The sequence below is a fragment of the Populus nigra genome, chromosome 1, assembly GCF_951802175.1.
Source record: "Populus nigra chromosome 1, ddPopNigr1.1, whole genome shotgun sequence".
Lineage (NCBI taxonomy): Eukaryota > Viridiplantae > Streptophyta > Magnoliopsida > Malpighiales > Salicaceae > Populus > Populus nigra.
The window spans coordinates 26,264,259-26,289,359 of NC_084852.1; the positions used below are offsets into that span (position 1 = coordinate 26,264,259).

The window sequence follows — 25,101 nt, forward strand, 5'->3', positions numbered from 1 at the left end:
TTGTTAAGGAATTCGTTGGAGGCTTGAAGAGGATGCTTGAATTCCGATAGAAGCAAAACGCAGTTTGTTTCTCCTAATCAAGTTGAAGTTTTCGCGCGGATAAACTTTCTTTGGAAAATAAATTCCAGACAGCTGTAAAATTGAATTCCAGGCTGATGACTAGTTGATGGCTTCAAAGCCAAATGAATTCCAGGCTGATGACTAGTTGATCGCTTCAAAGCATTTCTTGCACGATTTAGAGATGGTTGTCATTTTGGGATTGAAGAAAGGTAATCTTAGAGATTGATCGTAATTGGTTACTCTCCTAGGCTTTTGGTTAAAGATCATGTATTGTGCTTGACTTGGCTGATTCAGCGTAAGGAAATGAAAATTGTTTCATGCAAAATTTCTAGCAAGTGATTGGTAATGCTTTTTTGTAGCTCGGAATATCCTTCATGTCTGAATGCGAGAGGTCAACATATTATTTGAAAACTCTTCTTGGGCTGGAAACCCGTCAACTTTCGCTTGGCTTCATTGCCATCAGACAAGAAAATTAAAGTCGTTGAAAATTCTTATGTTGACGATCCGGTAGCTGAATTTTCTCAGAAAGCTTCAAGTACAATTGCTTGTTTGAGCACGGAATCTTAAGTTTTGGAGCTTGTTTGAACACCATGAATTCCTCAAATGACAAATATCCTTATCCAATTAGAAGTTGCAAATTGAATTTTCATTGATCGGTCAATTGACACAAATAATAATAATTGACCACAATTATCCTTCTTGTCTGTTGAGAAAAACCTTTCAAAATGATGCCTATAAATAGGCTCTGCCATGTCGATGTTCTTACAAAATCCATACTTCATACGTTCATTTATTTATTTTTCACTGCTATCTCACTATACATTCTTTATTCTGATCACCCAACAATCTTTAGTGCTGCTCAAGCTTTTATTGCTCTTCTGCAAGGCTGTTCAACAAAGACTTAGTGTATATCATGGGAAGTATTGCCCAGTTGAGTCGTAATTCTTTCCCAGATGGTTTCGTTTTTGGATCTTCTTCGTCAGCTTACCAGGTACAACATTGCTTCAAGTACTCTGGTCGAAGAGAGAAACGCCTCAATTGTTTGTTCTCTGATAACTTTTAAATTATATGCAGTTTGAAGGTGAAACAAACAGGAGAGGCAAAGGGCCGAATATATGGGACACCTTCATCGAGGAGCATCCAGGTATCTCTTTATTCAATGCAGGAGTTCGTTACAATTCTTTCCTAACTAAAACAACGAATATAAATCTCTCAAGGAGTCACCTCCCAGCATGTTGATGGCCTGCCTAAAACCATAGTGTATTTTGTCTATTAAATCCAAAAGAAGAGAGAAAAAGGAAAGAAAGAAGGTGACTTTTGGGGTTAGGGGGAGAAAGTGCGTGCAAATTAAAGATGTAAATATGATTTTTATCAAATAATATATATTCAAAGGAATTTAAGAACAATTCTGAAAAATTGCAGAGAGGATAAGTGACCATAGCAATGCAAAGGTGGCAGTTGATTTCTATAATCGCTATAAGGTACGATGTTCGTCTTATTTTTCTTTTGGTTGCCTTTTGTGGATCTGATCACCATTACACTTGTTGATATATTTTACGCACAAAATGTTATAGGAAGATGTGCAAAGAATGAGGGGAATGGGAATGGATGCTTTCAGATTCTCTATTTCTTGGTCTAGGGTATTACCAGGTAAGTGTTTTCTTTTGTTTCTACCCTACATCTCATTCCTTTTTAATTCACGAGGATGGGACGCGTCTCGAATTTCGAAGTCCCACATTTTTCCTTACTTTGATTTTTCAATAATCGAATTGAATTCATCAGATGGCAGACTAAGTGCTGGAATAAACGAAGAAGGGATCCAGTTTTACAACAATCTCATCGATGAGCTCATAAAAAATGGTTATAACCCTTCCCTTTTCCTCCATGACTGTGTTTCATAATAATGTTACCGGCTAAAAATAAGAATCTTGAAGTGGCCATGGTAAATGCAGGGGCATGCAATCTTACTTTGCTTGAATTTCGAAAATTTGAAAAGCATTTTCCAAACTCTCATACAAAACGTTTCACATGCACTTTGGTTTTCTCATATTAATTTTGCTTTGAAATGTACAGGTATACAGCCTTATGTAACTCTCTTTCATTGGGACACTCCACAAGCAATTGAGGACAAATATGGTGGTTTCTTGAGCCCTAATATTTTGTAAGTAATTATATTCATATTATATAAACATCTCACTTTAATTTAAATCCTCCATGCTTGAATCTAATAATTTCAAAACTCATATAGAATCGATTTCCGAGACTTCGTGGAGCTTTGCTTCCAAAGATTTGGAGACCGAGTGAAGCACTGGATCACTTTAAATGAGCCTTTTATGTTTAGCGTCAATGGTTATGACACGGGCACAGTGGCACCCGGCAGAATTTCAACTTTGGAGAATTATCCAGGCCAACCCAAAATCTCTGGCGCCACCGAGGTTTACATTGTAACCCATCATCTATTGCTTGCGCATGCAACGGCTGTGAAAGTATACAAGGAAAAGTATCAGGTTTGCAAAAGCTAAAGCTATAATTAATTTGTGGTTCGTTTCTTAACATATTTCACCAAAGTTTCCTGTGTGACTGTGCTAATTTTATCATTGACAAAATCTCGTCAGACGTGTCAAGGAGGTAAAATTGGGATAACCCTCGTTTCTCATTGGTTTGAACCTTACTCAACTAGTGAAAGTGATCGGATGGCAACTGAACGAAGCCTTGATTTTATGCTTGGATGGTATGCATTTTGCTAGCTGATTTGGATAATATAATAATTTGAAACAGTAATTAATTTGGATTCTTAAATTCTATGGAGAAGAAACCAGGATCTTAAATTCTATGTTTTTGGCAGGTACATGGATCCTCTAACTAAAGGTGACTATCCACAGAATATGCACGACAACGTTGGAGGAAGATTGCCTAGATTCAGTGAGGAGGAATCCAAGATGCTGAGAGGATCTTATGACTTTATTGGGGTCAATTACTACACTACATACTATGCTCAGAATGTTGAGGATGTTGACTATAAAAATATTGGGTTTATGGAAGATGCTCGTGTTAACTGGACAGGTGAAATATTTATTTACTTGTTAATTAAGTGATTAAAAAAAAAAAACTCTCAGAATAAGAAGAATACAAGGTCTAAAACTCTACAGTACTTTCTCACTTGTGTTGATATTATTTTACGTACAGGGGAGAGAAATGGAATACCAATAGGCCCACAGGTGAATGTGATTCTTCATTCTTGTTTCAACAAATTAGTAATTGATATGTAGAATCTTTCTGTTTTAATTTCCCCTTGGTATTGAGATATATAAATCAAATTCGCAGGCGGGTTCAAGTTGGCTTTATATTTATCCCGAAGGTATTCGTCATCTCTTGAATTACGTAAAGGACGCGTATGAAAATCCAACAATATATATCACTGAAAATGGTAAGAACAGAGTCAACAACCCTCGTGTGTTTATGGTTATAGGTGTCAAGAAGCTCTGATTTACTGATTTGTTGGTTTTTTTTAAATTAGGAGTTGATGACGTGAATTCCTCGTCATTAGAGGAAGCCCTCGATGATGCCATAAGAGAGCAATATTACAAAGACATTTTCCACAATGTTCTGAAATCTATCAAGTGAGTTTGCTCTTTCCAAATTCATGTTCTCGCTTCCTTTCTCAAACAGTCCTAGTTTTTTCTTTCTCAGTCCGATCTGCTCTAAAAACTTGACTTTTGCAGTGACCATGGTGTCGATGTCAAGGGGTTTTTTGCTTGGTCATTCTTGGATGATTTTGAATGGGGATCCGGTTATGGTTCAAGGTTTGGTCTCTTCTACATTGACTACGAAAACAACTTGCAACGATATGCCAAAAATTCTGTGAAGTGGTTTAAGCAATTTCTGAACAAGGACGAATGTACTCAACTCAACGATAACATGTAAGGCCTCTTTTCATCTCCTCTTATTATTATCAAAAAAACCTCTCAACATTTCTCATAACACAAATGATTGCAATAGCAGAAAATCAAAATCTCGAATGGAGGAGGCATCGGCTCGTAGCCGTAAGAAGTCAAGAATTGATTAAACATTGGCATGAAATATAATAAGGTATTGTTGGGGATTCCGACCGGTGATGTTCTGATATTTGCCCATCGGAGGGTAAGCACACTGACACAATAATTTACATGGTTCGGCAAATCGCCTACATCCACGGGAGAGAGTCCATATTATTTAGAGATAGAGAAAGGATACAATAAATACATGGAGGAGGAGGATCACTCAACTCCCTAGTCACACACTCTGCTGCATATGGCAGCAGCTCCTCTTTCTCTTCTTCTCTTCACTTCACGTTTTTCCTCACTCTTTACACACTCTCACAAAACATGCCTCCACCAAGTCTCTCCAGCTCTTGATCCTGACACTATCTAACCTCATGTACCATCTCAAAGCGAATACTGCAAGGCTATCTTGAAAGAAATAGATCAACAATTTATCATCACGGATTACTTCATCCATTTTATTGCAGTAGGATCGAAGGTGAGTGTTTGGGCATTCCAAACCAGTGTACTTAATGAACTCTAGTATCCTAAAATCTTTTGGCACCACGATGTTTGGTACCAAACATACTTCAGTTGCGCGCTCGCATAGGGTCAAACCAGTCATTACCCTCAACTGCCCTTAATCTTTCTTCCAAAGCAAACAACTTGTCTTGGTCCATCAAACTGGGAGACCTATTATCCGGGATTCCCTCCGCTGTTAAGTTCATAGTGATTGGAGCATGAGTTGGCTGGATAGTGGTGATAGGCACAAAATGTTGTTCATTGGCCGAGTTTGCCTCCTGGTTTTGAGATGCTTGAGGGATGTGAGCTGCTAGCGCTCCTTCAGGTTGTTGTGCTGATGTTCCCTCCCCATTCTTAACTCTTAGAAGTTGCTCGAGTAGGTCGGTTAGCCGAGAAACTTCCTTTTTCTCTATCCTCTATCTGGATTGGGTGTGGTGGACTTTGAATGTGGGACCTATGTTTCACGATCTGGAATGTGTATGATAAATTAAAAACAAAATGCGTGATGAAAATATGGTGCACATGATGTGAAAAAAAAAAATTAGAGTTGATTCATGACTTTTGTAATCCTTTAGGCAAGATTTCTGAGTCGACCTGATTACTGTAAAGGAGGGTTTGCCAAGTTCTTATCATAGTAGCTTACCAAAACATATTAGAAAGAAAAATAGGTCATGGCCTTCTTATAAATAGAAGTCGCTCATACAAAATGATAACAGAAAAGGGCTTTATATATCGCTACCCTTAAATGGCATTTCCTCTATTAGCTAAGTCCCCAATAAAAGAGGTGATGGCCCCCATGTATTCTTGATACTTTGAAGCATCATTTCCAACTTGGGTGGCTTGTTGTTGCAACCTTTCCGCATAGCAGGCTGCTTGCTCGACTTGCTTTGTCATATGCCTTATCTTATCATGGAATACGGTGTTATCTGCGATTATCACTTCATTGGTGGCTCCTAAGCCTTAATTACTTCTTTCCAACACACGAACCATATCCTCCAACCGTGCCAACTTATCCCTTACCCTCTGCAGTTCTTCCTTTTCTATATCTAGCTTGGCTATTTTAGAGTTAATTTGAACTGCAAAGTTGTCCATGTAGTCTTGACATTCTTGACGATCTTACTTAGCCTTACTTAGCTCCTCTTCCATCTCGAAGAAATGGCTTCTCAACTCCCTCAACTCTTCTCATATCTCGATCTTAGATTGTAAAGCCCTTATCCTTCCTTTCAAAGACTCAGCTTTCTTCTAGTAATCTCTCATATCAGACTCAGCGGCCTTTCTTGCACTTCTCTCTTCCTCAAGTTGCACCATATCTTGAGCTCTGATCCTTCTTTTCTCTTCTATGTCGAGCTGGGCTAGCCGATTCTTCTCTTTTTCAACTTCTACTTTCTTTAAAAGAATGCTCTTTCCCTTCTTCAAGGAATCCATCACCTCTTTGTCAACATTCATCTTGCCTTTTGTTGATCTCTTAACCTTTGCCAACTCTTTTTCTATAATCCCATTCTTTTTAACTAGCTCATCATATTCGGTCATTCGATTCCTTAACTCAACCTGGACCCCTTTTGCTATTTCTTCAGCTACCTCGACCCTTTTCTGCCATTCCTTTAAAGACGTTAACTACTTATCCTGTTTTTCCAACTGTTGGTTCAAGTAAACCCTCATCGTATTTTCTTCCTCTAACTGACTTTCTAATAGCTGTTGCTGCCCTTTACTTTTGCTGAGATCAATTATACATCGTTCTAGCTGCTTTCTTAACTCTTCCTCATTATTAGTCCTTTTCCTATTTGGTTGCTCTATCGCTGATTCTGGATGTTTTGTGTTGAGAAATCCCTCACTTCAAAAAGCGCTTCATTCCTCCAAACTACATAATTATGGCTGAATGATGTTTCAAAATTACTCCCTTCCTCCCTTTTTACCATTAGGGGTCTTTCCCAATCTTGTCGAATGGTTAGTGCTTGAATAAATCGACGAAATCAGCTAAACCTGGAGTTCTTGGTGCATACTGCATTGGCTTCTTACAAGTTCTTGAACTATTTCGTGAAATGATTTTATTGGAGTAAAATTCATTTTTGAATACGATTATATTGTTGTGATGAATTGTATGAATAAGCCATATAATAAGTCATCATGGAGATTTCATGAGGTTTTCATCTATACAGCTATATTTTCTTCACATTTGCGTTCGATGTCTTTCTCTCATGTTTTGCACGAAACTAATCATAGGACTGATGGTTTCACAAAATAAAGTGCGACTAGAAGTTGTGACTTTGTTATCGCAGCTTATGCATTCTTTCTTAGCTCAAAATTATCTTTGGATTATTGATTTTATAAATTTGCTTTTATTTTTCTTTCGTCTATCTTTTTAGCATTTGAATTCAATCTTCTTATATATATATATTTATATCCATCATATTGAAAATGAGATATTTGTTTGATATTTTAATTCAATATGATTATGTTGTTGTGCGAATAGAGTCTTAGGCTTTGCAAATTAAGTCTTACTTATTGGATTTGGATGTTACTCCCACACAAACTAATATTTTTGTATTGTTATACATAATCTCTCTCTTTAATTCATAATCAGCCACCTCCTCAACACTCTCCTATCGTCATTTTTTCGTTTATATGAAGCTATTTTAGTTCTCTACTTTTTATATTTTTGGTTTATCCAATACATTTGTTTTTTTTTTATAGTAATCGAGAAATAAGGCAACCCCATTAAGAATATGAGGCTGCCATAAAGAAGAATACAGGGGGGAATTAAAACATAATGAGAGCGAGGAATTTATAGCCTCGGCTAGTTAGTCCAGTTCATGATACATTCAGGATTTCTATAAAGATCAGAGCCTGTATAGCTGAAATTTTTTACAGAGGACTTCAACCAAAAGGCCAACCGATGAAAGGTGAGGTCCAAAATTGCATCCCAGTCTAGAGGTTTGGAATCAAAAATCATATGGTTGCGCACTATCCAAATTAACCAGTATAATCGTTTACAGAGAAGGGTAAGTGCCTGACGCTGAAATTTTCCTTTTAACAGGCCAGACCATTCTTGAAGGTTATGATTTGGGTCTTTTGGCAGACAGCCTACACACCCAAACCAACTAAAGAGTCTACCCCATAGAGATCATGATGTAGGACAGAGATGGAAGAGATGATGTATAGTCTCAATCTCCTTACAGCAGAAAGGACAAAGAGCATCTTCATAATTGATGATTCTCCTCTTAGCTAAGAATCCTTTTGTGCAGATACTGCCGTTTAGAAGAAGCCATATGAACACATCTATTTTCGGAGGTGCAAACCCTTTCCAAAGCAGATCAGGGGAGTGAAGGTTTGTCAAAACATTAAAACCATCAAGAAGATGGCACCCTGAAGAGACTGAGTAAACATTTGAGCTGTCGGATTTCCAAATCTTGTTGTGTTCACCATCAAATAAGACTAGACCACGTTCAACTTTTGCTAACAAGCTTTCCAGCATGCAGAACTTGCAGGATCGAAGGGGTCTTCTCCAAGAAAGATTGATTGAGTTATCAGTTGGGTTATGAACTTTTGCAATGCTTGATGATTGCTGCAGGGAAAGATTGTAAAGCCCAGGAAACATGAACTGAAGAGGGGTTGCGTAGCCTAGCCAGGAATCAGACCAGAACCTGATGTTTCTCCCATCACCCACCTTGAACCCGACATTTGATTGGAGGGGAGCAGCTATGCTATGATTTAAGGAAATTGCAGATACCATGCCACACCAAGTTGGAGATAAAGAACCTGCAAACATAGGAAGGCCATTTACAAAGTATGGCCGGTACTTTCGTAGGATAAGTTCTTGCCAACCTCAAACCACTCCTATATCAAGGTTCCAAAGCCATTTAAACATCAGAGCCAGATTTTTGTTGTAAATAGAACCCAACCCGAGACCTCCGAGGGGCTTACTCTTTATTACCTTGTGCCATGCAACCTTACAAATACCATGTGAATTTGAGGTGCTTTTCCAGAGACAACAACGATTGATGGAGTAAAAACAAACATGTAGTATAGAGGTAGAGAGTTTAAGACAGATTTATAGAAATTAACTTTGCTCAGAATCTTCCCAGCCATGCTCAGAATCTTCCCTTTCCAATTGCTTAACTTTGCTCTGATTGTTGACAATACTGGTTTCCAAGTGGGTCTACCAAGAGGCAACCCAAGGTATCTGATTGAGAAGGTGTCACTGCGATAGAAAATTGCATTAGCCAGACCTGAAGTGTATTCGTTGTCCAAATTAATTCCTATAAGTGAACTTTTATAGAAATTAACTTTCAATCCTGAAATGATCTCAAACCAGTGTAGAATCCTCTTGGCATGTAGAAGAGAGAAATAACCATTTGGCAAGAAGATCAGAGTGTCATCTACATATTGCAAATAGGTTATGTGATGTCCTGGAAAAGTCTGCAAGCTTTTGAAGTAACCCGAATCCGATGCCCTGTTGAATAAAACTGTTAGCCCTTGAACTGCTATGTCAAAAAGGAAAGGAGAGAGGGGGTCGCATTGCCTGAGACCCCTCTCCATATTGAATTCTCTGTTAGGTGAGCTGTTAATTAGGATGGCCAATTTAGATGTGGAGAAACATTCAAAAATCAGATTCCTCCAATGAGAGTCGAAGCCTATATAACCCATGGTAGAATCAATATGCTCCCACAAAATCAAGTCGAAGGCTTTCTGAAAATCTACCTTTAGCAAAAACTCGTGGTCCTTCTTGCTATGAATAGTATGGACAACCTCGTTTGCTATCATGAGCCCATCTAGAATCTGACACCCAGTAATGAAAGTAGACTGGTTTACACATATCACATCTGGCAGAACGCTTCGGAGCCTAGTGGACAATAGTTTTGCCATTATTTTATATAACCCATGAATCAAACTAATCGGTCAAAATTGAGAGAATTTACACGACCCCTTAGTCTTCGGGATCAAAGTTACAAAGGATGAGCCGATCCCATTTGGTAATTTACCTGTTCTGAAAAATTCTTTGACCATCACAAAGATGTCAGAGCTGATAAGATTCCATACCTTTTTATAGAAAGAGAAGGTGAACCCGTTAGGACCAGGGGCTTTTGAACCGTCACAACCCCGTACAGCTTGCTTCACTTCCTCCAATGAAGGCAATCTTTCTAACCAAACTGATCTTTCTTCTAAGATTTTAGAGAACCTCGAGCCTCCAATTTTGATTCTGCTACAATGTGGCTTGGCAAACAGAGATGAGAAGAAGTTGACAGCACCCTCTTTGATGTCATTTTGAGAGATTAAAAATCTGTCGTTCTGTTCAATCTTGCTGATGTGGTTGCGACCATTCCTCAAACTTGCTGAAAGGTGGAAGAAATAGGTGTTTTTATCTCCCATTTTGCACCAGTTTTGGCGGGATTTCTGTCTCCAAATATCCTCAACCTTCTTGCTAACCTCCCAAAGCTCAGAGTTTAGATTCTTAAGCTTTGTTTTTTCAGTCTCAGACAGGAGGCGCACTTCACTTATATATTCAATGGTTGTGATGGAGGTCTGAATGTCTTAAAGTTTTGAATTTTGATTACCGAAGGTGGATTTGTTCCATTGCCTCATTTTTTTCCCCAAAGTTCCTAGTTTCTTGACCAATCTATAGTCCCCTGTAAATTCCTTGCAGCTATTAGACCATAGGATCTCAAAATCAGCTAAGAATGAAGGGTGTGACAGCCAGCAGTTTATGAAACGGAAAGGCTTCCATCCCCAATCTACCTTTGGTGTCTGAAGAAGCAATTGACAATGATCAGACATCCCCCTTGGGTAGCAACAGAGTGATAAGAATGGAAACTGAAGGTGGGACTCTGGAGATGCAAAGGCCCGGTCGATACAGCTCATGAAACCCCCTCTAAACCAAGTGAAACGGCTGCCCTGCAGTTTGAATTCAATCAGAGCACAATCGGATAGGAAATTACAGAAAGCAGCTAACCCTGAATGATTAATGTATCTGTTGCTTCTCTCATGAGCATGGAGAATTTCATTGAAATCACCTATCACCACCATTGGTAAATCAAAGGCAAACTTCAGAGTGGTGATGTCTTCCCACAGCTTAACATGATCTTGCACAGAAGATGCAGCATATACTCCAATTATCTTTTTTGAGATCCAACATTTATCTTTTTTTTTTATTTCTAATAGAAACCATATATTAACATTACTGTTGAGCAACCTATTCCAGATGGAATATCGTTTGTTCAACATTCCCAACCCACAACTGTTCCAAGCAAAGATATTCATAGATATAGCAAGACCAAAACTGATCAAAACTTAGCAAGGTGAGGAATTTACAATTGATTGGCTGATGTCCACTCATCTACCTCTCTGTCAATGTTCCCCCAAACTCCCTCCTCATACCCCATAAGATCTTGATAGATTCCCAAGCCTAGAGCCGTTGCATCATGTAACATTTCCTGAGTCTTCTTGTCTCTATCAAAACCATCAGCCTAATTATCCTCGTAGGCTGTCTAAAACATATCATTTCCTTGCTTAATTCCTGAATTGAGGGAATCAGAAGAGACACCTTTCTCGGTAGTGTTAGCTACACTACCGCTGGTTTGCAACAGTTTCAGTTTCCTTGTTTTGCTTTTAGCATTCCTGTTGTTTTCCTTGACCGCTTCTAAAGAGGCCTGTTGGCTGCACAGAGAGCTCAAAGGGCTTGGTAGACTAGCTTGTGCATCACTGGTCTCTGTATCCTTGGATGCATGGTTAGAGGTAATATCTTCATGTTTATCAGAAGATGACTTAATAGCAGGGGATGAGCCATTGTCTTTTAGAGATGTGTTTCTGTAGGAGTCAGGTATAACATCTGCTAAGCCACTGTGAACCAAAGCATGTCTATCTTTCTTCACTTTCTTCACTTTTATGTATGTATATTTAGGGCCAATTCTTCTGATTTGTCTAAGCTTCTTCCTTTTTCTTTCCTTTAGTTCCATTTCAACTACCTCTTGGGGCTCTCCCAGGTCACGTATGAAATCAGAATAGGAGTTCTGCAATTGATTCTGATCTAAATTCAAGGTTCTGACTGTTTTAGAGGAGTGCCTTAAAACTTGGGTTCAAGAAGTGTTAAGCCCCATTACACATGGGTTTGTCGCCTTGTTGATTAGCCTTGTTCCTTTCACCTGGCCTGTAATGCTTTTTTTTCCAAGGCCCACTCCTGTACTTGAGTGTACTGAGACATCTGTGCTGCTATCATTGTCGGCTGCCTCTTGCATGTTTTCCTTTAATTTGTTATCGTGTGGCATTGTAGAGGGCGGCTGATATGTATCATCGAGTAATTGTTGGTCTTTCATGTGAAGGGTATGTGACACGACCAAAAGATTGATGTCTTCTCCCAAGTGCAGGAGTGTCGAAGTAATAAATAACACGGCAAGACCGGGGTCGAACCACAAGGAGGTTAATTGTATAAATTATAGATAACAATAATACAAAAGTAACAATAACAACAACAATAACAACAACAACAACAATAATAATAATAGTGTTAATAATAATAGTGAAGAAGAAGAGGAAGAAGTCGATGAGAACTTTGAGATGGAAGATTAATGTAAGGATTAAACAATGATAACAACAAATGTCAAGGTTAGAGGATCCACTAATGGTATTTCAAACAAGTATAGTATAAACTCTTATTATTCAATTGGAAACCACACACAAGGAGGTTCCAATCAGATTATAAATTGTTAACATGATTACATTAGTTATCTTATTCGAATAATGCTAATACTTGTAAATGTTTTCAAGCATTCATGATTATAACTTATGTTAACAACAAATCAAGTTCCTTTCATAGCTCAGGTGTCGGTTATACCATACAGTATGGGCTATGAAAGTGCCAAGTATTTGTTGTACCAAGTGTTATACAACATAAATCTAGATTAACCATTTAACAAGCAAAGTATTAAAAGTGAATAAGATAACAAATATAAAGCATGTTAGTATCCAACATTAAAGTCCATGTTGAGTTTATATTATATTTATCCTTACACCATTAGCGTAACCTTTTCACCTTGACATAATTAACTTAGCTAGACATAATGAAAGAAAGAAACATAAATAAACAAGATAAGAACATAAGTAAGACAAAAGTTAACTAAGGAAAGGAAAGGAAATGAAAGGCATAAACTTGATATTAATGAAAGCAAAGCATAAGCAATACAAAGAGAGAAAGCAACAGCATGATCTTGATCTGAACACCAAGATGCCTAAATACATGGCAAATGCCTCCTTTTATAGGCCAAAATTCAGAACTATTGATTTGTTGACTAATTGATGAGTGGGTGGCCACATCTTGACTTGGTGACAATTCTTATCTTCTTGTCTGCCAAAAACGTCATTGAGGACTTCATAATTTGAACAAACTTAAATCATGAAAGTTCTAGGAAATTGTCTCATCTTTCCAGGGTAAAAATTTGAGATCATTTGAACTTCTAGAACTCAAGATATGGGTTGAACACTGAACAGTGTCTGGGCTGCAGGATAGATTCGGACTTATTCGTTGTTGCTACAATTTGGACTTGAAAACGGCCTTTTTAAATCTTGGGCTCCACATGAAAGTTGTAGGCCTATGTCTTATCTTTCCACCCATATACAATGGACCTAAATCCAAGATCTATAGCTCTAGATATGACCCAATTACCGAACATCGTTTCAGTTTGGACTGCACCAGCATCTGTTTTCTAAGTTTGGCCATCTCTTTGTCCTTTCAATTTCAGTACTTCAACTCATCAATCAATTCTTTCATTTATGTGATAGGCTTGCATTTAAGATGAACATTTACCATAAATTAAAGGTATCTTATATAATTAGATATGTTATTATAAAACATGCTTTAGTTAAGGAGTTATTGATACTTCAAGTGCAAAATGATGATATAAAACCTTGATAAAAGTGCACTTTTAAGTACTAATCAGTATGTGTTTCCTTTATTTTAGGAAAAAGGCAGGCGGTTGTTGAAAATGTATCAATATGATCCCAATTGCCCTTAACAAGGAATGAGAGAGAAATCGCTATCCGTATCCACCTTCTGTTGCTCTGTTACAGTAATATCCATTGCACAATGGTTACTACCAGGGTCAGTGGTCTTTAAGCCTGTTGCCACAACCTCATCTGAAGTTGCAAATTCGCTGCATGACTCTTCATCTAATGTTGGAATGCTTGTTGTATCCATTGAATGTTTGATTGTAGACAGTAGGGGGCAAAAATCCAATTTCATTTCCATGATTGAGATATCAAATTCATCGCCATCTAAAACTAGCAATACACGTTCATTTAGAATCTCAAAGGAAGTTGTGCTCAGCAACACTTTTACTCCCGTGAGAGATCTTTGGCTTACGCTGGTAATGTCGTATCCAATCATATTCCCTGCTTTCTCAATAATGGATTCAATACATCTGCAGTTTCATCCTATCAAAGGTAATCCCAGTATAGAAACCCACACAAATCTGTCTATAGCTTTAGCTCCCTTCTTCCATGGTTTCAAATGAGAGAATGATGTTTTCAAAACAGAGGATCCATTAACCAGCTCTTTCTCCATAGATTCTCTATTTGTAAAGGTAATGACTGCTTGGCTTGCTCCTAAAAAACGAAAGCCCATTGTTTCCCTGACTTTTTTAGAACCATATGCTCAAGGTGAGCATAGTCCATGTTTGTGTCTATGAATCCCACTAAACTTCTCAGTAGCCATTCCTTGTGATCAGGGATAGACTCATAGTACACCATCTTCTTTGGGTGCTTGGTGCCAGAGAGAACTTCAGCAAAGGACCGGGAGTCCCTGAAGGTGAGTTTGGGCATGGTTTTTGGTTGTGGTTTTATAACAAGATCTGGTTTTTTCCCCTCTGGAGGTTTTTGAAATCTAACTGGATTTGCATGAATTTTGTATGAATCAAACCAGATAAGGTTCAAGCTATCACAAATTTCTGATTCTTTGAAAGTGGAGAGGAAGGAAACAAAACCAAATCGTCTCCCTCCCGAGGTTTTTTTCCTGGAGACAAAAAGTTAGGTAACAGGATCAATCTTTGAAAGCATCTTTTTGAGGTCATGATAATCTAACCAATGGGAAACGTTCAAAAAAGAACTTAGAAGGGGCAAAGGCCGGAAAGGTTGTGTTAGAAGGAGAATTGTTGTTCTGGACGTTTATTGTGTGGTGTACAGGTCTCGGTAGGCTTTGTGTAACAGGGAGAATGGATGGTTGTTGTGGGTGTTGAGGAGGGGCAGGGTGAGGATCTGTGAGCTTGCAAGTTGTGTTTACAGGTGCTTGAGAGGCTAGATTATTCAGAGTCTGTAGAGTTGCTATAGTTTGGTTTGCAGGGGTGAGCAAAGGCTTTTTGGATGGGAGCATGTTTGCAAGTAGCACCTTTACTTCTCTATTTGTGGACACTACAAGATTCCACAATTTTACCGACGGAACAATTCCATTGGTGTGTGATTAGAAGTTTGTTGGTGATTTTTTTACCGACGTCATCACCGACGGATTACGTCCGTCGGCTTTACCTTCGTCGGTGATTCCCATTTCCGTCGTCATATCAGTCGGAAAAACAAAAAAACCATTTGCCGATGGTTTTATAGATGGAAGTTGCGCGCCAAAAAAAACATATTCCCGCTTGAAATATACCGACGGATTTTTCGTCCATCGGTAATATTCCCGCTTGAAATATACCGACGGATTTTTAGTCCGTCGGTGATATTCCCGCTTGAAATATACCGACGGATTTTTAGTCCGTCGGTGATATTGTGATTTACTGACGGAAACTATCCATCGGTAACAATGTTGGTGAGTGTATGAAATACCGACCGAATATTTCCGTCTGTAAATTCGTCGGTACTTGTGGAAGCTACTATTTAATGACGACGGATTACGTCCGTCGGTAAGTCTGTCGGAAAAATCCTTGGTAATATATTTTTTTTCTGAATTTGTTTTTAAAAAATTATTTATGATATATAATATAAAACTATATAAATTAATTGTAATACAAACCAATTATGCAAATAAAATTTATATTAAACATAAAAAAAACAAAGTTAAATAATATTCATTACAAACTGAATATGTTTCAAGAAAAATATTAAATGAAGTTTTAAAGGTAAATAATGTTGATTACAAATTAATATAAAGGTGGAGCTGGTGGAGGAGGAGGAGATCCTGGCGGAGGCTGGTGGTTATACGGCCAAAAAAGATTAGGCGCACATGTTCCACTATTTGACAAGTTCATAATCATTTCGCGAAGCTGTTCATAAGCCGCTTTTTGTTGTTCATGAGCCGCTTCATACTCCACTTTTTGTTGTGCTTGAGACGCTTTGAGTTGCTTAGACTTCGCTCTTTGTTGTGCATGAGACGCTTTGAGTTGTGCGTACTTCGCTTGTAGGTTATCATATTTCTCGGTGAGCTGAGCAATGTGTTGCTGCAAGGCCACGAACTCCTTAGATTGAGAGCTCGATATTGATTGGGAGCTCCCAATGGTTGAAACACTACGGGTCGACCGCAAGTTGTCGGCCGTAGTGTTGGAGAGCCCGTAAACCCGATTTTTATTGGGTTCACCTTACGAGCCAACCTCCATCCACAAATCCGGATCGAATTCCGGATGAGTCAAAATATCATCCCCGTATCTCTCCCTCAACCGATTATTATAGGTCTCCTGAAAATAAAATAAAAAGTAATCATCATATTCAATACAATGAACATAATAACTTACAAAATAAAATGGTTGAAAACAAACATACCACGAAATGCTGAGCATGGTTATCAACGAACTGTTGCGCCCCCTTCTGGCGGTCTTAACTCCGCACGTGCGTCTCCACAAACAGCTCCATCGGGTTCCGCTCACGTCTAAGAGATGCAGCCTATAATGAAAAAAGATATATTAACAACAACTGAATTTAACGATATATTTCATTTTAATTAATCTTATCATCCGTTTCGCATGTGTAGCAAACAGAACGGAGCCGCTAGTGTGCGTTGTCACCCCGCCATGAATTGGCCGATTCTGGTTGCCGGCACCGGACTGTGAGCGTCGTGTGAACCGCTCAGACGTCACGTGCTCAAGATAGTGCGACCATATATCTTTCAGGATGTATATCGGTTTGAAATCCCTCCAAACCGCAACATCGTTCCAGCCTTGGAAACCCCTATCCCTCGCGGTTTTTTTTGTCTTTTTCTGTGCTTCACATCAAAAATCACGCAACCTACTTCACGCAACCAAAAATTACAATTCAAAACATAAATTTTTGTCTAAAAAAAATCCTGTATTGTTTTCGATCTTACTTAGTTGCCGCGTGATTTTCCCACACCCTCCTCACAACAGTGTTATACTTACTGTCCCAGCAGAATTTGTGTTGTGTATAAATAAACAAGTTTAAATAAAAACAATAATTTATTTACAATTATATTAATAATTTATTAGAAATAAGCTGAAAATTGTAAATTAACACCAATCTGAAATCTGCCAAACCATGCAATGATTTGAGGCATCTATTTAGGATGCTTGGATATCTGACTCCATTGAAACAATGGAATCTCCATCGACGATTTAAATGCCGATGATATTACTCGGGCGACTTCAATGTTTGTGAACCTGAAAATAAATGAAATAAATTCAATAGTGATTACTTCATAAATTATGTTGTAATTAAAAAAAAAAACTGAAACCTTAACAAACTTACATTGAAAGGTCGTCCTTCCATTGTGCCTCGTACTTGCGGGTAAATTGATTCCGCTGCGAAGGCACGCCGCCTCTGCACTGTGAAGTACCGCTGGAAGAGGTAGCATCGGTTGACGTCGCAGGTTGTGTAGGTGCCTCTTCTTGAGCGGCACCTAAGGAAATATTATCATTGCTGCTAGACAAACTAGTTGCGACCACACTGGAATGACCAGCTTTGGTTTTCGTTCTACGCATCTACACAATTTGATACAAATAATTATATAATTAAATTCAAATATAAAAAAAAAATTCGACAGCACCTCCCCTATACCGGATACTACCCAAATCCACAAACCTGCACATATTAACAATAGCCACAACCAATTTACCCAATCTATACTAATTATTCCAACATATTCAATTACTAATCCTAAGGTAAATTCAACATTAAGAATTACAATTCAAGTAATTATTCAATAATTATGTCAATACAACAAAACAATAAATTAAAAAAAAAAACTCTAGAATAACAATCAAAATAAATGGAAAAAATTAAACACAAAGCATGTAATAATAGAGTAAAATTAATAATTATTCCAACATATTCAATTACTAATTCTAAGGTAAATTCAACATTAAGAATTACAATTCAACAAATTATTCAATAATTATGCCAATACAACAAAACAATAAATTAAAAAAAAAACTCTATTATAACTGTTGCTACCCAATTTTTGACCCATATTTTGATAAATTTTCAAATAAAAAATAAATAAATAATAATAATAATAATAATAATAAGGGTTTACATGTGGCGTTACCATAGAGCATCAGGGTTAAAGAAGCAATATGTCAAGGAAATAATTACTGAATCATATATAATTACTGCAATACCATAGATATATGATTTGATTCGTGCTGGTTATGGAAAATAATCACTGCAATAAAAAATACTATATATATAGGATTGGTTGGTGTTAGTTATAGAAGACAATCTCTACAATAATTATTGCAATATTTCCTTAAATAAAATGTGTAGAGATTTTCTATATAAGTGAACATCCAGCCATATGCCTGGGAGGAGGAAAATTTACAGAGGACAAATTTTTAAAGAGAGAAATTTAGGGCAAACACAAAAAACCCTAAATCTAATTTTTTTCTCCTGGCCTAAACCAAGTCGTCGCCCCCATCTTTCTAATTTTTTTCCTCTCTAAGCCAGCCACCAGCGAGAGCCCATTTATTTCTCCATCTCAGCCACTGCACCCCCACAGATACCCGACCACAGCACCAACAGTCCCTTCTCCCCGAGTCCAGCCTTTTCCCTTCGTTTTCTTCTTCCCCTCAGCCGACCAAAGAACACACCAGCCCCTCTGCCTTTCCATCTCTTCTTCATCCTCTCATCTTCAAGTCTAAGCCAGCCACCAGCGGCTCCCCCAGATTTGGAGATTTTGGTCACAGAACCCCCAAGCCTCCAACAGCCTTTCCCTCTCATCAACAACCCACCATTTTCCTCTTCAGCCAACCGACCTTCCCTCTCTGTCAACACAGCCCCCAGAAACGGCTCTCCCGCAATCTTCCTCCTCACTGGCTATTTCCTCTGCAACAGCGTTGCAATAGCAACACTAAAAATTAACATGACAGCACTGCAAGCTTTAGCAGCTTCAGCCTCTGCACTGTAACCTTCAGCAACAGCGTTGTGACCAGTCTCGCCTCTGCACCAGCAGCTGGTCCTAGTCGCCTTCCTTGCCATATCTCTTCCCCATCGCCCTAGCAGTAGCCGTGTTTTCTTCTCTGCACCGGGTGCAAGAAGCAGCAGGGCCATAGGTTGCTCCTCCAGCAGCATCCTTCTTTTCCCTGCAGAAATTGCACTGTTCGTAGCAACACTGAAGGGCCACCATTGAGACAATCATCTTTCAGCCAGCAAACCTGTCTCCACTGGGAATAGCGAGCAGGGGCGTCCTTCATGAGCAGCGCCCAGTCGTCTCCCTCCACTTCGCCTCCAGCCGTTGCCTCGCAGGTAAGTCTCTCTTTCACTGGTTTTTGCTAAATTAATTACCTTGCCACTGTAGCATGCATATGCATGCAACAGTGGCAGAACCGGTTACTGGTGTGAGCCAGTAACCGGGTTGAGCCTTGCTAAATCCCGTCAAGCCCACAATTAATTGTCATTAACTGTGATGCTTGTGTTTTTTTTTAATAAAAAATATATGAAAAATGTTTTTTTTTGTGTTGCATACGGCCAATACCCTAACATGTTTTGAATGTTTTTTTATATAAAAAAAATATATTGGAAGTTTTGAAAATGTGTTTTTGCATGGATTTCTTAAACACAACAAAAAAATTGTTTTCTTGCATTTCTGGATTTTACAACATGTTTGTAAAACTCCAAAGGGTATTGGCCAATATTCAAAAAAATATAAAAATCTTATTTTGGGGGGAATTAATCTATTATTCACCGTTAATGTTTGGATAAAGAAACCCCAAAGGGATGAATATCCAAAATATTATTGGGAATAACTTGTTATTATTCACCGTTAATGTTTGGATAAAGAAACCCCAAAGGGATGAATATCCAAAATATTATTGGGAATAATTTGTTATTATTCACCGTTAATGTTTGGATAAAGAAACCCCAAAGGGATGAATATCCAAAATATTATTGGGAATAATTTGTTATTATTCGCTGTTAATGTTTGGATAAAGAAACCCAAAGTGGTTAATATCCAAAATATTTTTCTAGGAATAATAAGTCATTACACATCCTTGAAAGAAGCCTTGATTGTAATCGTGGACATTTCAATTTTTTTTTTACTCCGCAGTTTACGAGCCGTAAGAGTATGAAATACTAAGGGAAAAATGAGCTTTTAAAGCACATGGAATCTCCTTGGATTTCTATCTTAATAAATTTAGTTTGAATCAAACCTAGGAAAATTGATGGGATTAGAAAACACCAACACCATAGCAATTATAAGACAAACCAAATTAACACCAAGCAGCTTACCTTAGGTAGGGCGTACTAGGGGTGCTAATACCTTCCCTTTACGCAACCAGTCCCTTGCCTTAGAATCTCTGAAAGACCAGTGAGGTTTCCTAGTGACCATAATACTAGGTGGCGACTCCTTTTATCCACAATCAAAACAAAAGACCCCGAAACCAATCGAGGGATCGCCGCGCTCCGCTCGCGAGGGTGCGACAGGATGGCGACTCCAATACATTTGTATTTATTTATACTATAATCTATTTCTTTAAAAAACTTTTGAGAGTCAAATATTATGTTTTTTTTCCTGAAAAAAATAATATTGAACGAACCATAATGAATGATGGCGCAGAAGAATTGTATTATTATTAAACGAATCATAATCAATAATCGAATGAGAAAACGATACAACAGTAAAACAATCAAATTAAATTCTAAAACCATAATTAAACAAAAGAAAGGAAAACTAGAACCATGAATTTTTATTCTTAACCACAGCCTTGAATGAATGAAGTGGTGACCAAATTCTGTTGAATTAATGCTGAGAGCTCTATCTTTCAGCCGTGAAAGCCCAATTTGCAGATGCTAACAACTTTGACTTCAAATCCTGCCGAAGGCATTCAGGCATTTCTTGGCCTTTTAGCATCCCGAACCAAACTATCTTCAATCTTCGACGTTTCATTAGAAGTAATCAGAGGATACGTATGTGGAATAGGACTGTGGGAGTCTCTTCTAAGAAACTGCTTGAACCACTTGACTGATTTTTTAGGATATCGTTTCAAATCATTTTTGTAATCAACGTAGTAGAGGCCGAACCTCACAGCATAACCACTTCCCCATTCGAAATTGTCCATCAAAGACCAAGCAAAAAATCCCTTAACATCAACACCATGCTCACTGCAATAAATAAATATTGAATCCCAGTAAGATGGATCTGGTAACTTAATAATATAATTGTTGCTATGGATTAAAAAACTCATTATCAATGATCATTTGTTAATAAATGCTCAAAATTAACTCACTTGATGGATCTCAAGACATTCTTAAGGTGGTCTTTGTAAGATTTTTCTCTTATGGGATCATTAAGAGCTTCCTTTAGTGATGAAGCATTGTTATTTACGTCATCAACCCCTGAAAAAAAATCAATAAAAAAAAACATTAAGAACATATATATATACTTAGTGTTAGAGAAGTACTAAGAAACTTAAATGTAGCATAATGTATGATCGTTCATTTCAACCATACCATTCTCAGTAATGTAAATTGTTGGGTTCCCGTATAGATCTTTGGTGTAATTCAAAAGCCTGCTGATGCCTTCGGGATAAATATAAAGCCATTTTACACCAGCCTGTGGACCTATTGGGATTCCATTTCTCTCTCCTACAAAATTAAGAAATAACAAAGTAAATTAATAATTGATAATTGATAAAACATCATCTAATTGAAAAAAAAAGATGAATAATAAAGAAAAGATATAGATCATTGGGCTACCTGTCCAATTAGCACGAGCATCTGACATGAATCCAACACTCTGATAATTTGCATCGATGTTTTGAGCATAATATGTTGTGTAGTAATTAATTCCAATAAAATCATACGATCCCTTCAACATCTTAGATTCCTCGGCAGTGAACTTGGGCAATCTTCCACCAACAAAGTCATGCATGTTACGTGGATAGTCACCATTAGTTAAAGGATCCATGAACCTGCCACCATGAAGAAAAACACTGATTACCTTCTGTTTATACATACATATCAGGTCTTCTCTAGCTGAATTCAGAATTCAGAAAGTACTTTTGAATTCGATATATATAAAAAAATACTAACCAACCAAGCATGAAGTCGAGGCTTCTTTTGGTTGCATTTTGATCATCTTCACTGTTTGAGTAAGGTTCAAACCAATAAGAAACAAGTGTTATCCCAATCTGTCCACCTTGACATGACTGATATTTTTCCTTGTATAGTTTCACTGCCGCAGCATGAGCAAGCAACAAATGATGGCTAACCGTATACACTTCAGTGGCACCAGTGTTTAAGGATCGGTGGGGATCATTTACGACGACAGAAATCCTACCCGGTGCCATCTTGCCCATGTCATAACCTTGAACACTGAACATCCATGGCTCGTTCAAAGTAATCCACTTCTTCACTCGGTCTCCAAACTTTTGGAAACAAAGGTCGACAAAGTCTCGGAAATCATTTCTGGAAATCAATGTTTCATGTGAGAAAATTTATAGGAATGTTTTGAATTTTAGAGAAGCATATGTCCACAAAGTCTCCAAAATGACAGATTAGATTATAATATTTCGAAGCTACAACAAGTTGGGATATTTGAAGAATAATTAACGAAAGGTTGCTACTTACACAATGTTAGGACTTAAGAAACCACCATATTTATCTTCTAAAGCTTGTGGAGAATCCCAGTGAAAGAGAGTAACGTAAGGCTGCAAACCTATATATTACAGAACATCATATAATCAGATGGAGCGCACAAGATAAACCTTTTGTTGTATAAGAATTTTCGCATCAATTTTTGGCAAAATAGTATGATTAATTGAAGGGAAGGGAAAGGTTGTAACCATTCTTGAGGAGGTCATCAATGAGATCGTTATAAAACTTGATGCCTTCTTCGTTTACTCCAGCACTTAACCTGCCATCTGCATTTTCCAAAAACAAATCCAACGGAAAGCTATTGTATATCAAATGGAAATTCACTGTCAAAGTCAAATCCTGCTAGTGTCATTACTATTACTATGTCAAGAACAAATTTTGAAAAATAAAATAAAAAAACTTACGTGGTAATACTCTAGACCAAGAAATGGAGAATCTGAAAGCATCCATTCCCATTTCTTTCATTCTTTGCACATCTTCCTGTAACATTTTCGATTTTTTTTAAGAACAATTACACTAAATTAATCAGAATATAGTTATTTACATCATATAGATAACCACAGCCAAAATATGATGAAGAACTCCCATACTTTATAGCGATGGTAGAAATCAACAGCTACATTTCCGTTGCTATGATCATTTATTCTCTCTGCAAACGTTGAAAAGTTAATAATGGTGGTTTTCTTAGGACATTAACATAATTCTATTCAACTTTTAGCGAGGGAAGTACAGATTTTAACGTGAGAGATTGGTACCTGTATGTTCCTCAGTGAAAGTGTCCCATATAGCTGGTCCTCTACCATGTTTGTTTGTTTCACCTTCATACTGCATACCATAATAAAATAATAACGAAAAATTAATTAACATAACTAGCATTATTTTAAATAATGTTCTGTTGTCCCCTCCTAATTACTGCACTAGAAGCAGCAGAATTTAGAGTATGTACCTGGTAAGCTGATGAGGATGTTCCGAAAACAAAATCATCTGGGAAAGAATAACGGCTGAAGTCATCAATGCTTCCCATTGCAGTCTAAGTATTGAAGCTGGCACTTAGATAAATAGGATTAGATATTATAAAGGCTTGGGCTTGGTGTGTGAAACAGAGGTTTGTTTGGGTACAAAAGAATGTAACGCAAGTTTGTAAATGAGGCAGAGATTCTGTGCTTCCTCGATAGGAGAGATGGTGAGTTACAGAGCAGTAGAATGTATGAAGATGAAGAGATTTGATGCAAGATGGCATGGATGGAACGACCATTTTATAGGCACTAGCTCCCAGCGTGTACAAGCAGCATTACTTCATAATTTCTAAGAAGTTTCAAATAATCAAAATAAGTTTTTGTATGGAAGAATTTCAAATAAGATGGCAGTTGAAGGTATTTGAAGTTATTTTAGGACATATCCGTGTCATGCACGACCCACTTAATGGGAATATATTTTCTTACATACTCTAATAAAAATATATATTTTTTCTTACATACTCTAATAAAAATTAAACAATTCCGTTACATGCGTGCGTTCCTCGTTTGCCATTACCACTAGCTATGGATAAAATCAAGCTGCCTCTTTAGGGCCCATAACAATAGACTCTTTGTTTTCACCCATCCACTTGGGGCTGGCTTCCTAGAATCTTTCCTTTTCATCTTTTCCACGTAGACAACAGATTAGAAAAACTTCAGACACTCGGTCTGTTTATTTGAAGAAAAATCAATACTTATCATTTTGAATTGAAAACGTAATCATTTTAATGTTAATATAAAAATAAAAGAAATTATTTTTTCCTAAAATTTTAATGTTCCTAAAATCTTTCCTTTTCAACTTTTCCACGTAGACAATAGATTAGTTCCCCAAATAAAAATCATATTAGAAAAAATTCTCAAAGAAAAACATGTCGCAATTAGATCTTGAGAATATTCTTGGCCAGTTTACGACTATACCTCCTTGTAACATCATTAGTAATTATTATAAGCATAACAAGACAATGTTAGCATGATATGTCACACCAGGACATTGTTACGATGATATACTTCTACATCAGGAATAATATAAATAGAAAAGATAAAAAATTATTGTATTTTATCAGTAGAAAAAAAATAAAATCAGTTGTTATCTAATATTTTGATTATTAAAAACCCTAACTAGTCTCAAAGTTCGGGTAAGAAAACTAATTGCATAAAAAAAAGTATTAGTATTCTTAATACGTCTTATTTGTGATAAGTTGCATTATTTATTTGTCTGATATAAACTAAGAAAATATTGTTTTTTTTAACTATTGATTTGTTTATGGTCGAAGAAAAGTTCTCCTTATAAGACAAAATGATATTCCATTGATATTTTGTTCACTAAGAACATTAAGTGGTTTCATAGTTCGGGTAAGGTGACTAATTGCCTAAAGAAAAGTATTAGTACTCCTAATATGTCTTATTTGTAATATGTTATATTGTTTAATAGTTCGGGTAAGGTGACTAATTGCCTAAAGAACAGC

General features: G+C 37.3%; 2 protein-coding genes and 1 pseudogene across 2 annotated transcripts; 1 reads left to right on the plus strand and 2 right to left on the minus strand.

The window, feature by feature from the left end:
- LOC133680834 (uncharacterized) overlaps positions 1-25,101 on the minus strand; it is a 103,501-nt pseudogene that overhangs the window by 62,811 nt on the left and 15,589 nt on the right.
- On the plus strand, positions 846-4,150 carry LOC133669169 (beta-glucosidase 12-like). Its single transcript, XM_062089600.1, has 14 exons — positions 846-1,051; positions 1,135-1,204; positions 1,483-1,541; positions 1,635-1,710; positions 1,843-1,920; positions 2,134-2,221; positions 2,309-2,567; positions 2,676-2,791; positions 2,906-3,123; positions 3,247-3,278; positions 3,385-3,487; positions 3,578-3,680; positions 3,783-3,980; positions 4,063-4,150. Exons 1-14 carry the CDS (start codon positions 974-976, stop codon positions 4,124-4,126), a joined length of 1,542 nt encoding a protein of 513 aa, XP_061945584.1. The 5' UTR covers positions 846-973; the 3' UTR covers positions 4,127-4,150.
- LOC133702633 (beta-glucosidase 12-like) lies at positions 20,570-24,006 on the minus strand. Its single transcript, XM_062126942.1, has 11 exons — positions 23,566-24,006; positions 23,375-23,444; positions 23,210-23,268; positions 23,024-23,099; positions 22,808-22,885; positions 22,593-22,680; positions 22,056-22,430; positions 21,720-21,934; positions 21,474-21,608; positions 21,251-21,359; positions 20,570-21,125 (listed from the first exon to the last, which is right to left on the minus strand). Exons 1-11 carry the CDS (start codon positions 23,641-23,643, stop codon positions 20,849-20,851), a joined length of 1,560 nt encoding a protein of 519 aa, XP_061982926.1. The 5' UTR covers positions 23,644-24,006; the 3' UTR covers positions 20,570-20,848.

Excerpts from the sequence above, each read along its gene's own strand:
- LOC133702633 (XM_062126942.1), bottom strand. The coding sequence starts at position 23,643 with ATGGGAAGCATTGATGACTTCAGCCGTTATTCTTTCCCAGATGATTTT. Across the intron at positions 23,269-23,374 it reads TTTCACTGAGGAACATACAG|AGAGAATAAATGATCATAGC; the intron begins GTACCAATCTCT and ends CAACGTTTGCAG. Across the intron at positions 22,681-22,807 it reads TGATGACCTCCTCAAGAATG|GTTTGCAGCCTTACGTTACT; the intron begins GTTACAACCTTT and ends TGTAATATATAG.
- LOC133669169 (XM_062089600.1), top strand. The coding sequence starts at position 974 with ATGGGAAGTATTGCCCAGTTGAGTCGTAATTCTTTCCCAGATGGTTTC. Across the intron at positions 2,222-2,308 it reads TTCTTGAGCCCTAATATTTT|AATCGATTTCCGAGACTTCG; the intron begins GTAAGTAATTAT and ends AAACTCATATAG. Across the intron at positions 2,792-2,905 it reads CTTGATTTTATGCTTGGATG|GTACATGGATCCTCTAACTA; the intron begins GTATGCATTTTG and ends TGTTTTTGGCAG.